This window comes from Nannospalax galili, unplaced genomic scaffold, assembly GCF_000622305.1.
Source record: "Nannospalax galili isolate Female #2095 unplaced genomic scaffold, S.galili_v1.0 scaffold309, whole genome shotgun sequence".
In the NCBI taxonomy this organism is placed as follows: Eukaryota; Metazoa; Chordata; class Mammalia; order Rodentia; family Spalacidae; genus Nannospalax; species Nannospalax galili.
Window position 1 is genome coordinate 1,115,533 of NW_008359589.1, and position 15,274 is coordinate 1,130,806.

The window sequence follows — 15,274 nt, forward strand, 5'->3', positions numbered from 1 at the left end:
TTTAAAGTTATTAATGAAAGATGTGTATTGAATCCTGTCATTTTTATTTCTGTTCACGTTCTTCATATAGCTGTGCAATTCCACAGTTATAACTTCGTTGAATTTCTTTCCATAACCCCTTGTGGATAGTCGTTCTTCTCTTCAGCTCTTTGTATTGCTTCAAGAATTCTCTGCAGGGCTGGTTTTGTGGACATGAATTCTTTCAGCTTATTTATGCCATGATAGATTTTTCTTTCCCCTTCAACTATGACAGACATTTTGGCTGGGTATAGTCATCTGTGTTGGCATCTGTGGTCATTTAGAACTGGGAATACTTTGGTCCAGGCTCTTCTGGCTTTCATAGTTTGCATCAAAAAGTCAGCTGTAATCCTGGCAGGTTTCCCTTTATATGTGACTTGTTGTTCTTCTTTTGCAGCTTTCAGTATTGTCTCTTTGTTCTGAACATTTAGTATTTTTACTATGATGTGTTGAGGAGAGTTTCTTTTCTGGTCCTGTCTATTTCGTGTTCTATATGCTTCTTGTATTTGTATGGGCATGTCATTTTTTAATTTTGGGAAATTTTCTTTTACAAACCTGTTGAAGATCTGTTCCATACCATTATCTTGAGATTCTTCTTCCTATATGCCTATGATTTGTAAGTTTGGTTTTTTTATGGTGTCACACAATTCCTGCATATTCCATTCTTGTGTTTTCTTGAATTTTTCATAATCTTTGCTTGAGTGGTCTAATTCGTCCACTTTGTCTTCCTGTCTTGATATTCTGTTTTCCATTTCATTCATCCTATTGGTGAGGCTTTCTCCTGTCAGTTCTAATTGTCTTACTCAGTGTTTCATTTCCTTCTTCATTTCAGCCTGAGTATTCTTCAATATTTCTAACTCTTTTCTGAATTCATTTAGAAGTTTATCCCTATCTTCCTTCAGTTCTTTGATTTCTTTGTGTATTCTTTAAATTCACTGAATTCTTTTATCATGTTTGTAATAGTTCTTTTGAGTTCCATGACCTGAATTATCTCTAGGGAGTTCTCATTGTACTCCTCTAGAGAACTATTGGTACTTGGTGGGGATATATTATTTTGGTTTTTCATGTCATTTTTTCTCTGTGACTTTGACATGTGAATTTCTTTCATAGTTTCTGATTCTGTGTGAGACTCAAACCTTCCTTCGTTGAGTTTAGATCTGCTTCTTTTTGTAAACTTTATGTGCCTTTGTGGTTTACTTGTTGGGCATGAAAAGCTGATTGGTCTAGGCTTCAGGTTCTCTCTTTTGATTTTATAGTGGAGTGGCCTAATTGCTTTTGTCTTCAGGAGTTCCCACAGAGGCCCAAGTGAGATGAGGCTCAGATGCTCTCAGGCTTTCTCCTAAGGTCTGGGTCCCTCCAGGAAAGATGCTGCCCTTAGGAATTTGGGGGCTGGGCTGCCTGGGAGTAAGGCCCAGGAAAGATGCTGGTCTCAGAAAGCTGGTGGCTGTGTGGCCCAGGGATGCAAAGGGAGGTAGAAGGGAAGAAGCCCCAAGGGCTCCTGGAGATTACTGGGAGGAACTGGGTTGGTCTGGATGCAAATGATCAGGAAGCAGTGGTGGCTCTGGGTGGAGAGATTAGCCCTGGTGTTTGGGGTTCCAAGACAAGAAACAGGCCAGTATCCAGGCTAGGAGGAGAGGCAGTGGGGGAGCTGCGAGGGTGAAAGAGGCTGCGGGGTCAAGGTGAAGTGGGCATCTGCTGGACTTATCCAGAAAAGGTGCTGGCACCAGGACCCGGGAGGCTGTGCAGTCAAAAATTATTTTAAAATAAATTTCCTGAACAACAGATAGCAGGAGCCATGACTTAAGACAGAGACCTCTGAAAACCTGCACTGTGCTTTAAGTAATGCACATTTTAAAGAATGGAAAAAAGGGGGAAGCCAGACAAAAGGTCCATAGCAGCCGCAGAGGGAAGTGGGATGCCTGGAAACCCTGTCTTCTGGGCACTCAGCAGCCACGGGGAGCCATTTTAAGATACTCCTGCTGCGCCTGTGACTTTGTAACCTTCTGCGCACTGTCGGGAAACTCAGAGCAGGTGCCATGGGACTATATACTGAGACCTACCCAGAGGAAGAATACTACCAGACTGAGGGGAAGAAAGTGAACCAAACCCACAAGGTATTCAGTGTAGTGGAAGCCTAGTCAGAATCAGAGTCTACAGGAGTACTTAAACATAGGTTCCAAGCAGTGCACTGAGCATTGGGAAGTAGCTCATGGAGTGGGGCCAGCATTTGTGACTGGACTCCCAGCAGTATGACTAGCATCTGAGATTCAGTTGAAGGGTTGCCCACTGACTAGATCAGCATCTGTAATCTAATCTCCCAAAGAAAGGCAAGGAAGCAGAGCTGCATTTGTAAAAGGCCCCCCTGAAGTATCCTTGAAGGACTGCCCAGAGGTATGCCCAGCATCCATGACCTGACAGAATGTGAAGGGAGCCAGGAAGGAATGCCAAGAGACTTCAGGCTGGAGCCCCCAAATGAGCCAGATTGCATTCATACTGTATCTTCCTATCCAGCTTGTTTTCCTTGACATTAATTCCTCCTTTAACACCTGATGTCAATTTTTCAGGCCAACCCTGTCCTGCTCTATTCTTAGTATCTCTCTATCTCTTCTTTGCTTTTGCTCTTTCTTTTTTCCTTTCCCCCAAAACACAGGCTGGTCTGGGTGGCAGTGCTTCCATGTCTCAGCCTCCTGAGAGCTGGGATGGTTCTAGGTTACCTGACTGAATAGCCAAACCTAACCTCAGTCCAGCCCATGCGCTTTTGTCACTATGGTTCTACTTTCGCTTACATTTGTTTCCTTCCTCCACTTTTTCTCCATCAACCCAATACTCATCACTAATCTTGCTGTTTCTTTTTCCTTTCCACTCATACCCACAGTAACTAATAATATATTAGTGCTCACAGTACTAGTCATTCTCCTTTACTGCTTAGGGGGTGATTGTTTTTTATTTGACTATTACTATATTTTCATAGTGGGCCTACTCTTAAATAGTAATTGTTTTGGCAGACAGAATTCTATTCTCAGGAATTTTCCTGAGGGGATCAATCCTGATGCCCTGAATACCAGTCTAGCAGAGAAAAATGCCACCTCAACCCTATTCCAATGTAGCTTCCCTTGAGCATTGCAAATACTACTACTGAAAGAAAAAGGGTGATTAAAAAATGTCAACCAGCCAGGCATGGTGGCGCACGCCTTTAATCCCAGCACTTGGGAGGCAGAGGCAGGTGGATCTGTGTGAGTTCAAGGCCAGCCTGGTCTACATAGTGAGTTCCAGGACAGCTGGGGCTACAGGAAGACCCTGTCTCAAAAAAACAAAAAAAAAAAAAAAAAAGTCAACCAACTACATAACTCCATATGTGCAAGTTCCAACACAAAACGTAAGAGATACGAAAAGCCAAGGAAACACAACTCCTCCAAATATGACTAGCCCGATAGTAATGGCCTAAAATGAGACTGAATTAGACAAAATCCCAGATAAAAATTCAAAAGAATGGCTATAAGTATGAACAAGGAATTAGAGGACACAAATAAATTCCTGAATGGATCCCAAAAGAACACAAACAGCTGGATGGAACAAGGAAGACAATACATGATGCGAAAATGGAATTCAGTAAAAAGACAGAAATATTGAAGAAAAAACAAAATGAATATTGGAAATTGAAAATCAGTAATTCTGTGGAAAGCCTTACCATGAGGATGCGAACAAAGCATTCAAGATCTAAGGGATACCCTGAAAAGATCTAATCTACAAATTATGGGAATAGAAGAAAGAGAAGACTCCTATGATAAAAGCATGAGGAATATCCGCCCCCTCTGAGATAGGGTCTTCCTGTAGCCCCAGCTGGCCTGGAACTTGCTATGTATACCAGGTTGGCCTGGAACTCACAGAGATCCACCTGCCTCTGCCTCCTGAGTGCTGGATTAAAGGTGTGCACCACCATGCCTGACACATAAGGAACATTTTCATTTTAAGTAAGACCATAATCCTCAACTCTCCAAATCTAGGGAGATGCCCAGTCCAGGTACAGCAGACACTTAGAACACCAAATAGACAAGACCAGAAAAGATCACCCTACATCAGATTACAATTAAAACACTAAATGAACAGAATAAAAAAAGTGTATTGAAAGTTTCAAGAGAGAAACACCAAGTCACATAGAAAGAGTGGCCTATCAGAATAACAACTGATCCCTCAACAGAAACTAAAAGTGAAGAGGACTTAGAGTGACATATTTCAAACTCTGAAAGATGACAACTGTCAACCCAGACTACTATCTGTCATAATTGAAAGAGAAAGAAAAACTTTCCTTAATGAAAACAGGCTAAAGAAATTCATGACCCCTAAATCAACTCTACAGAATGTACTGGAAGGACTCCTTCATACTAAAGAGAAAATACATCTATGAGGCCACAGTAAAGAAGAAAATAAATTTTTTCCTGATTTATTATCAATAAATGTTTGGCATAAATTTTTCTTGGGTAAAAAAGGATCATAAGTAGAAAAAAATGTTTTAGGCCTTGCACTAAACTTGAGGCCAGCCTGTGAGACTCAGGCAAAAAGGAGGTGATGAGCCTTGAATTACGGAATTCAAAGTCCAGATTTTAGAACAAAACTGTTTTCTTCTGGATCAGTCCTATCCCAGGTAGTGGTTACCCTTCTAAAATCAACTTGCAACAACCCCTATCTCTGATACTCATTCTGCAGTTATGAAACAAATAAAAACCAGGGAGGAAGACCCTGGGGTCAGGCAGCCTGGGTCCGGTCGTGGCTGTGCTCCTCTCTGACTGTAGAACCTCATGTGACTCTCCTCTCTTCTCTGGAACTCCATTTCTCCATCTGTTCAGTGGAGGGCAAGCCTCTGTCCCCTGAGCTGTCAGTCTAAGGTTCTTTGTACTTCTGTCTTGGCAGACTCCACCAACGTGGCTTTCACCATCTCGATGCTCTTGGGCAACCTCAGCAGCTGTTGCAACCCCTGGATCTACATGTGCTTCAACAGACACCTGTTACCACGCTCCCTGAGTCGCCTTGCCTGCTTCCAAGGTTCCCAGCCCCAAGTACACAGGCAGGTCTCCAACAGCAGCCTCTCTAGCCGCCATACAACACTGGTGACCCACTCCAACAGTCCATCCACTCTCCGCCTCAGCCTTATCCTCAGCCTCCATGCAAAGCCCAGGTCTGCAGCATCACTGAAGGACTTAGAGCAGGTAGATGGAGAAGCCACCAGGGAGACCAGCGTCTTATAGAGAAGACACCCCCCACCTCTCCACCACACCCTGAATCTGGCTCTGCCCATCTCAGGCACTGGGATTAAGGGCTGGGAGGGTCAGGGCTGGTACTAACGGGAGGCCAGTTTGAAGCTGGAATGGCTGCCACTACCCTAGGTGTCAAAACTACCCCTAGTGTGAATACTGCCCTCATTCTATCCTAATTTTAGATTGCTGGAAATCAGGAAACTCAAACTCACTGGTCCTGGCACTTGCATAGGGTACTCATGAACACATCCATCTGGTGAATCTAGCACCCTAGATCTGGGGAAGATCTAGATGGCATTGTCAACTCAGAGACTTGTCTCATGCCTTGACTGTCTTGTATTTTTTGGTGTGTGTGGGGAGTGGATTTTCATACAATATAATTTGATGGTGTTTAGATCTCCTCCCCTATCAACACTGTCCCTTTTTGCCCCTTCACCAGGCCTGTAGAGTGTAATTTGTGTCCCCAAATGTCCTTTAGTGTAGGTCTGTCCACTGGTGCCTAGTTAACCTACCAAGCGTTCCAACCTTGAAAGACACTAACTTTTCCCCTCGTAGCAGCCATTGGTTGCCAAAATTTCCTTAGATTAGGTTGGGGTTTCTTACCCACTCCCCCATGTCTGTACTGGGGATATTATCTGGTTTGAGCTTGCATAGGACTTGTGCATGCCTTCACCATTACTGGGAGTTCATATGAGTAACTGACCAGCTACCTGGAAATCTCTTTTTTCTGTGGTCATCTACCACCTCTGGCTCTTACAATCTTTCTGCCCCTTCTTCTACAATGATCTCTGAGTCTTGGGAGGCAATTCAATATAGGTGTCGTATTCAGGGATAAACAGTCTTCAGTCTCTTATTCTCTGTACATTGGCCAGTTGTGGGTTTCTGTGTTAATAACTATTGGCTACATAAGGAAACATCTAGCTTGATGGGCACATCTCAGTGAAACCAGGAGGGGACAGAGGATTATTAGAAAAGCAAATGGGGGGCTGGAGAGATAGCCCAGAAGTCAAGAGCACTGGTTGCTCTTGCCGAGGACCTGGGTTCGAGTCCCAGCACCCATATGGCAGCTAACAAACATCCTTAACTCCAGTTCCAGGGGAATTCCATGCCCTCTTCTGACCTCTGTGGGTATTACATAACATGGGTGCACTTACATACATGCAGGCAATACACATAAAACAAAAAATAAGACTGTCACATCCCTAGACTAATGTGATTTCTTACTATGTGCAAAATATGTATCTTATATTTACAGGCAAATATCCCAGTCACCAATCATCAAAGAAGCTCATTGTACCAGTTGGAGACTATTACCAAGTACTACAACTGGTCACACACAGACATTGTCTATGAATTGCCCAGGTCTAAGTGACACATCTACAATACAACCTCTACACCTAAGGCTCATGTAACATAGAACAAGGGTAAAGAAGAGGACACTAATGAATCTCTCAGTTCTCATTAATGAATCTCTGTCATGCAGCAGAGGGCCAGCGGAGGTCACAAATGGCCAAGGTGTAGAGATCAAGAGTCTGCTGAATGCTGGTCCTTGGACAGGACTCCTATATTAAACTTTACCCACCCAAGGCTCAGGGACCATTGAGAAAGAAGGGGTGGAAAGATTGTAAGAGCCAGGTTCATGACTATATGGAAACAGAGTCCTACAAGCTCCCGGGAACCTGCTCATATGATTCTATGACAATGGTGTCAGCATACACAAGTCTTATGCAAACTCAGGCATACAAAAACCCAGCATATAACTGGGAAAATGAACAGCAGATCCCAATCTTATCTGAAGAAATATTGGCAACTGATTGTTGCTAGGTGAAGAAGAGCTAATCTTCCTAAAACAAGGGACTCTAGATAGGCTGACTAGATCTCAGTGGATGGACTTGCACTGGGGAATGTCTGGGGATGCTGACTTGACACAGTGGGCCTTAACAGGGACAGAGTATATGGGCTCTGGTGGGGGGGGGGCTATGGGAAGGTGCCAGTGAGGATGGGGGTATAAAGATGATTAAGATTGTTTCAGATGTTCTGTATAAAATACACAAAAATTCAATAAAAACAAATTAAAACATAAATAAAATATTTTAAAAAAGAAAGAAAAGTGAGTGGGTGTGTGGGACTTCACCTGCTATGCTCACGTCTCTACAGAAGTGAGGTGGTCTGATTGCAATGTGGGACCTAGTGGTAACTAGTAAGAATGTTGCAAATGCTATCTCTCTTCCAAGTGTCTCTCCTTCCACGGGGTGGATGGCAGGGGGATAGACTGTATGTTCTCAGAGGTATGACTGACCCACCAGAGCTGAGAGCTGGAGGGAAGAGGAAAGGAAAGAAGGAATGAACATGGTCACAGTAAAATTCAGAGCAGAAAAAAGCCTCAGAGGCAGCAGGGGCTGGTCCTGCCTCCCTCCTCTGTTCAAGGGAGCTGTTCCTTCCTCTGGGACTGCATGGGGCAGACAGACTTTTTAAAAGGCTGACATGATTGTGGCTAGGTATCCTCAAGGCTCTGCAGAACTTCCTCTATAAATCTAGTGGAAGCTGGGATCAATCTCAGTTGTGCCTTGGGAAGTTGCACACCCTCTCTAGGGCATCAGCCTCCTCATCTGTAGTGAGATAGTGACTAAGGTCTTTCTCAGCTCTAGGCTTCTGTGACTTGGCAATACTGAAACCGTGTTGTAGCACAACAAATAACTTTAGAATTATTGGATCTTTATGGCAGAAACATGTACACCATTAACTCAGTTTTGGTGGGTCTTGCACAGACATGCCAGTCACTTCTGTCTTCAGTTCTGTAATGCTAAAACCTCCTCCAAGATGAGGAGAGTCATTAAGGAAGGATGGAACCTTGCTCTTCCCCATTATCTCCAGGGGAACTAAACTCTTAGGGGAACCTCCCCGACCCGGCTCAAGGCACAGCCAGGATTACACAAAAAACACCAGTCAAACGGTTAGGATCCTGGGTCTGCCCTTAGCAGTGACCACCTTTAGTAAAATGCTGAGTCTTGATATCTCAGTTACAAGAGTCAGACAGATTGGGTGTAAATGTGGTTTACAATCTCATAAATTCTGTATCTATGCAAGGAATCCCCAATCTACAAGCTCTTGAGCAAAACTCTAGGAAACAGGCTCACTTTCTGCCCACTCCCAAGGAAGCTTTCAAGAATGATCATGACCTTGTAAAGATACTCCTCTAAGAGGACACTCAGCCTTAAGATGTACCCCCACCCCAGTCTTCCTTAAAAGAAGAGTCCAAACTGATTGTTATGACTGAGTAGAACATCTAACCCATCGGTACTAGACAACTAGAGTGTGGCACACAGGTCCAAAAGGATTAAGGGGTAGGAAAATCAAGAGGAAGTCACCTCCCCTCTCTCCCTCCAGTGGGTTCTGTTGCCCAAGGCAGACCCCAGATATCTATGGGCAGTCCCGTGCACCGCGTTGCTGCTCGGGTCCCTGGCTCTCCGCAGCTACCGGATGCTGGCGACTCAGAGGTCGCTGCGCTTCTAGGCGAGTTCCATTCCAAGCTACCGGGCACTCCCTTTAGGTTTTGCGATCCGCTGGCCGCCGGATCACGAGGGGAGGTGCAAGAATGGCGAAAGCAGGATCTCCGCGAGTCGTTTACGAAGGGACAGCCCCCTCCAGAGAGACTGAATCGTAGGCAGTAAGACACAGAATTCAGCTCAGTCAGGTACAGCTCCTTTATTCAGTGACTCAGCTCAGCTCCAGATCTTAGTGATTCAGCTCCAATTAATTAGGGGGAAACCAGGATATTTATAGTGTGGAGACAGTAGCAAAAGCCTTAGTTGATAGGTGCTTTGTAGGATGCCCCGTTTGCATGTAGTGGTGGGCTTCTGCCAGGCTGTCAGACATTGCCTGATTATCACACAGGAAAACCTGGCAGTTTCAATGCCGGAGGATATGTATCTGTGACGGGCACTTCAAAAGGTGAGTCAGGAAGAGAGTAGGAAGGTGCCCAGCTGAGAAAGGGAGCCTCTGCACATGAACGCTGAGCCGGCTTGCGGCTATCCGGACATGTAGAGACTGCTACCTTAGACAGCAGGGGTCCCCAACAGATATCCAACTTCTTCTTCTCTGACAACCTTCCAGGTAGAGCTGGGCTTAAGACCTCCACCCCTCAACAAGCCAGTCAAAGCAGTTAAGAAGCTCCTTTCCTGTGGCTGGGAGAGATGGCTCAGTGGTCAAGAGCATTGGCTGCTCTTGCAGAACACACATGTGACAACAAACATCCTTAACTTCAGTTTCAGGGGATCTGACGCCCTTTTCTGACCTCTGCTGGCATTGCACGACATGGGTGCACTTACACGCATGCAGGTAATACACTTATACACATAAAATAAAAATAACAGAAAAATATTAAATAAAAGATGCTCCAGCTGGGTGTGATGGTACACGCCTTTAATCCCAGCACTCAGGAGGCAGAGGCAAGCAGATCTCTGAGTTCCAGGCCAGCCTGGTCTACATATCGAGTAGAGGCCAGCTGGGGCTACAGGGAGACCCTGTCTCAAAAAGACCAAAAACAAAAACAAATTTAAAAAAAAAATCTCCTTTCCCTGTGTGGGTAGTCTTCTACCCTGCCACTCCATGCCCCATCTTCTGACTGAAGTTCCTGGCCCCAGTGCCTATATTGAGTGGGTACTAAGTGAATACTTATTCACTGTGATGGGTGGAACACAGGGGGAGCACCAGCTGTATACCCCAAAGATCTGGGTTTGAATTTTGATCTCGCCCTTTTTCTATCTGTATGAGCTTGACAAGTTCCTAATTTCTCTGAGCAATATTACCCTTATTTATTAGATAGAAATAACAGTGCCACTTTGTCAGGCCCAGGGGAATCTATAGTTCAGAGAAGAAAACAGGGGATCTGGGATCAAGGCTGGCTAAGACTTTCTAGCTTCCTCTTTGCCTTCAGTAGTACCCTATCTGCCCACTATTATACTTTATCTTGTAAAATGCACAAGGAAAATTTATTTTTGGATGGCTTTGGAGCCTCACCTATTCCTTCCATGGAAAGACTACACTTGATCTTTCCCAGAAAACATCCATAAAAGGACCAATGTGAAGTGACCAGGCACTGGGGCCTTGGAGCACATTTCAGGATGCTCCAACAAAAGCTCTTACCTGGATCTATGATGGACAGCCTTTGTAGGACCCATAGGAGGTTCTCACCCACAATATGAGCCAGTGAAAGTGCTTTGGATGGTATACAAGCAAGTGGGCCCCATGGGAAGTTAAGAAGGGGTCTGGTGTTCTCCGTGGCCAACTCCACTTCTGACCCATACCCCAGGAGAAACAGGACAATGCTGCCTCTGGACTGGGTACATGCATAAAATGTTCATGCCACCCTGCATACTGTGAAGTATAGTACTTCAGTCACTTAAAAGCTATGCAGGAAAACTAGGCCTGGCTCTACAGACCTGTAATCTCAGCTACTCAGGAGACAAAAGCAGGAGGATTGTATATTCCAGGACTCTCTGGGCTATAGCATAAATCTAAGGCCAGATTGGACAATTTAGCAAGACCCTGTTTTAAAACAAAAAGAGTTGGGGGCATAGCTCAGTGATAGAATACTTACCTACCATGAAAGAGGCCCTAGATCCAACCCCTCATCCCTAGTACTGCAAAAAGCAAAACCAAAGCAGACATAGGAGTCAGGCATGGCGGTACACATTTGTAATCCCATCACTCAGGAGCCAGAGGAAAAATTGAGGGTTCAGGAATAGCCTGGTCTATATAGCAAGACCCTATCTCAATAAACAAAAATACCAGGGCTGGAGAGATGGTTTAGTGACTTGGATTCATTTCCCAGCACCTACATGTGGCTAACAACCATTTGTAACTCCAGTTCCAGAGTATTTGACCTGATCTCCATGGGTATTGCACACATATGGTACACTTACATAGAGGCAGGTAAAATACACCTATACATAAAACCAAACAAACAAACCACCCATGTAAGAATAGGCTGCAAGGAACATGCAGGACAGAGAGGAAAATGATATGGGGGGACCTGACCAATTGACTCTGAGAATTCCTCAAGATGGCTTTTTATGCCGCTTGGCCTTGCTACAATTTCCCAGGTGATTATACTCGTGTTTTGAGTGCAAATAGGTCTTTTATCTATCAAGTCTATTGACTTAGTCCAGGCTGCAGCAGTTTGCTTCCAGGTCTAGAACTCAAAGTCGTAGTTGAAAGTAACCAATAAAACTTTCTAATAATCCAGGAAAATTCCGGGCATCTTTATTTCCTATGAACAATGATAATGGGTTCTGCAAGACAAACTAAAATTAAAATGTGATCTTGATCAAGGGGGTACCAGTCAGGGGAGCATGGTTAGAATCCCTTGTTCCCTGCACATAGGGAAAATAGTAAAGGTACTGTGTCTGAAGCCACAAGGTGGCAGTGTGGGGCCTAGAAGAGCAGATCCTGTGGGCCTGGGTTGGGCTGGACAGCACCCTGCCAAAGAATCAGGATTAAGCCCCTTCTCTAGCCAAATATCACTGAGATCCAGTGTGTTCACTCCACCTCTCCTGGATAGCCTGGGTCAGCAATGATCCCAGGGGAAAGCTAGGAAAGCCAGCCTTAGGATTGTTGACCTCTCATTTGACAAGGGCAAAGCATAAGAGGTGCCTGCTGCCTCCGAAGGACTAAGTAGGAATCTTGACTGAAGGACAGCAAAGACTTGAGGGAGCAGGAAGGACCTCAAAAGCCAGATGAATGAGGCAGAGTCTCTCTATTGCTTTCTGATCCTGCTGAACCCAGAAATCCATCCTGGTTCCAGAAGTAAAAGCCCACTGATGTTGAGTCCAAAATACCTCCTCACCTGGTGGGTTCAGTATTGGAATCCTGTGCAGTAGATGGCTGTTTGGATGCTTGCTCCTTTAGAACAAGAACTCACAGAGACAGATTCCGCTTGTTGTGGTCTATGTGTCCAGCTTGTTCTTGGCACACAATCACCTACTGTTTGCTAAAGCAAATCAATTTCTCTGTATCTTCTTACCATATAAGTTGGAGATATATTTTTCCAGTTCTCACCCACAGAGGAACCTAAGGGACAGCATGATGATTTTTACCCAGTCCTCACCCATAGAGGAGCCCAACGGGAACTGCATGATGGCTCTCTGAGGGACCATGACATGTGACATACATAAGCTAGAAACTACTACACTCCTCTCATCAAAGGGTGATTACTTTTGCAGATTTAGGCCACTGACCTCTAAGCTCATGGAACTATCACAAGCAAAAACTCTTTGCTGGCTGACCACAACAGCTTGTGGTAACTGAGGATTACAGCAGTTCTCCAATAGTCAGATTCACTCTCCACTGCTTCAGTTACGGTCAACCACCGCTGAAGACATTACTAAAAATATTCTGGAAAGAAAACTGCACATCATTATGAATACTGTAATGAAATCTTGTGCCATACTGCTTCCTGCCAGAAATGTGAATACATACTCTCTTTGCCCAGCGAATCCCTGGCTTGTGCCCATCAATCACTTAGTAGCTACCCTGTTTATAAGACTATTACAGGATCACACGCTCCAGAGAGGAGACAGATACTGCACATTATCAACTTTATTATTATTTTACCATTAATTTTTTTCATTTTTTAGTGTGTGTTCGTGTGTATGCATATATATATGTGAGGGTGTACAAGTGTCACAGCATGTATGTGGAGATCAGAGAAAATTGCAGGAGTCGATTCTCTCCTTTCTGGGGACTGAACTCAGGTTAGCAGGTTTGACTGCAGGTACCTTTGTTGAGCCATCTCACCTGCCCTTATTTTATTTTTAATTATTTTTGTGGGTATTAATATATATGTGTCAATGCTCATGTGCATATGTGTATTTGTGTAAGTGTGTACATGTGTATGTGTGTGAGCACATGTGCTTAATTGCTTTCCTCCTTATTGTGTGTGTGTGTGTGTGTGTTATGCACATGTATGTAGTTACCCATGCATGTGTATGCATGGAGGCCAGAGGATTGAAGTTGGGTATCTTCTTCAGTCATTCGTCACCTTACTTTTTGAGACAGGGTCTCTCACTACACCTAGACTTCATGGATGGAGTAGGATCTGCCCATGCTCCCCACCCCACTCAAACAGTAGTGTTGCTGACATTTGGCCTTACCAGCTTTCACGAGGGTGCTGGGGATCCAAACTCAGATCTTCATACTTGTGTGGCAAACACTTTATTAACTGAGATATCTCCATAGCCCTCCACTTTGTTTTTGACACAGGGTCTCTCACTGAACCTGGAGCTCACTGATTGGCTAGACTGGCTGTGCTGGTTGGTTAGTTTTTATCAACTTTATACAAACTACAGACACCTAGGAAAAGGGAGCCTCAGTTGAAAAATTGGCTGCATCAGACTGACTTGTGGATGTGTCTGTGGGGGCATTTTCGTAATTACTAATTGACGTCAGAGGGCCCAGCCCATGTGGGTGGTGCCATCCCTGGGTAGGTGGGCCTGGGCTGCACAAGAAAGTAGGCTGAGCACAAGCCAGGGGAGCAAGGCAGTGGGCAGCACTATTCCATGGTTTCTGCTTCAGTTCCTGCCTCCAGGTTTCTTGAGTTCCTGTGCCAACTTCCCTCAATGATAGATTGTGATCAGGACTTGTAAGCAAAATAAACCGTTTCCTCCCCGTGTTTTCTTTTCCTTTTTCTTTTTCCAGAGTATTTTTATCATAGCAACAGAACTCAGATACTGGCTGGCCAGCTAGCTGCCCAGGGATTCTCCTGTTTCTGCCGCCCCAATGCTGGGATTACAGGCACTTACCTGCATGCTGGGCTTTTTACATGGGTCCTTATCAAGTGAGCCATCTCTCTAGCCCCAAGTTGTGCTTCCCCTACCTCTGCCACCTGTGGAATGGAGGATTGATTCTAGTACTGAGGACTGAACCTAGTACCTCACACATGTTAACTAGGTAAGCACTCTATTACTGAGCTCAGCTTAAAGCCCCGTCTCAACTTTAAGGAATTTTAAGTTAAGTCTTGAATTTTCTAGGGCAGTTGACCTTTCCGGTAGTTATAGCATTTATTTACTTATTTGTTAGTTTATTATTTATATTTAGACAAGTTTCTCACCTGTTTCACTCATCTCACCTCAGCCTCCGAGGTAGCATGTGCTTTGAATTGTTCAAAACTTCTAAGGCAATTGTGGATAATAAAGGCAACAGCAGACTGTACAGTTTTACTTTGTTCCTGGTTAAATGGGACCATGTCTAGGACCTCACAGCTAAATATATAACCCACCAATGTCAGATAAGCTATTCCGTTTCTTCTTTGCTTTGTTTTGTTTTGAGATAGGATCTTGCTGTAGTCTCAGCTGGACTGGAGACCAGGCTAGCCTCAATCTCACAGAGTCCTGGGATTAAAGTCATGTGCCACTAAACTTGGCTAAATAAACTATTCTTTTTTAAAATATTTTATTTTATTTTTATTTTATGTGTATTCGTGTATTGCCTGCATGTAGGTAAGTGCATGTCATGCAATGTCGGATCCCCTGTGACTGGAGTTACGGACAGTTGTTAGCTGCCATGTGGGTGCTCAAACCGGGTCTTCTGCAAGAATAACCAGTGTTCCTAACCACTGAGCCAGGATTCAAACCTGGGTCTTCTGTAAGAACAGCCAGTGTTCTTAACTGCTGAGCCATCTCTCCAGCCCTGATAAACTATTCTTAATCAAGTCAAGAAAGTACTTTAAATTCCAGATTGGTTAAAATAAAACACAATAAATGAATATTGGATTTTATTGAATTAAACTGTGTAAGATTTTTCCATTGGTGGCATTGACTAAGATTGAATTCATCATCTTTTGTTTATAAAAAGCAACAAATACAAAGGTTGACTGATGGTAGGCTTTCTAAATGAGCTATTTTAAATTCTGAGGGCAAAGTAGGCTTACTCAGTAAAATCTATCACTGATAAAGCATGGGCATGGGTGCAGGGTTGGGCAAGAGAAAAAAAGAAACTGCTGGCTG

At 44.2% G+C, this 15,274-nt stretch overlaps 1 protein-coding gene across 1 annotated transcript in view; it reads left to right on the forward strand.

Annotated features, from left to right (window-relative positions):
- Positions 1-5,261, forward strand: part of Avpr1b (arginine vasopressin receptor 1B) — a 16,750-nt gene extending 11,489 nt beyond the window's left edge. The window contains exon 2 of the mRNA XM_008823355.1: positions 4,927-5,261. Within this exon, the coding sequence (XP_008821577.1) occupies positions 4,927-5,261 (335 nt within the window). The remainder of the gene's footprint in view (positions 1-4,926) is intronic.
- The last annotated feature ends 10,013 nt before the right edge of the window (positions 5,262-15,274 follow it).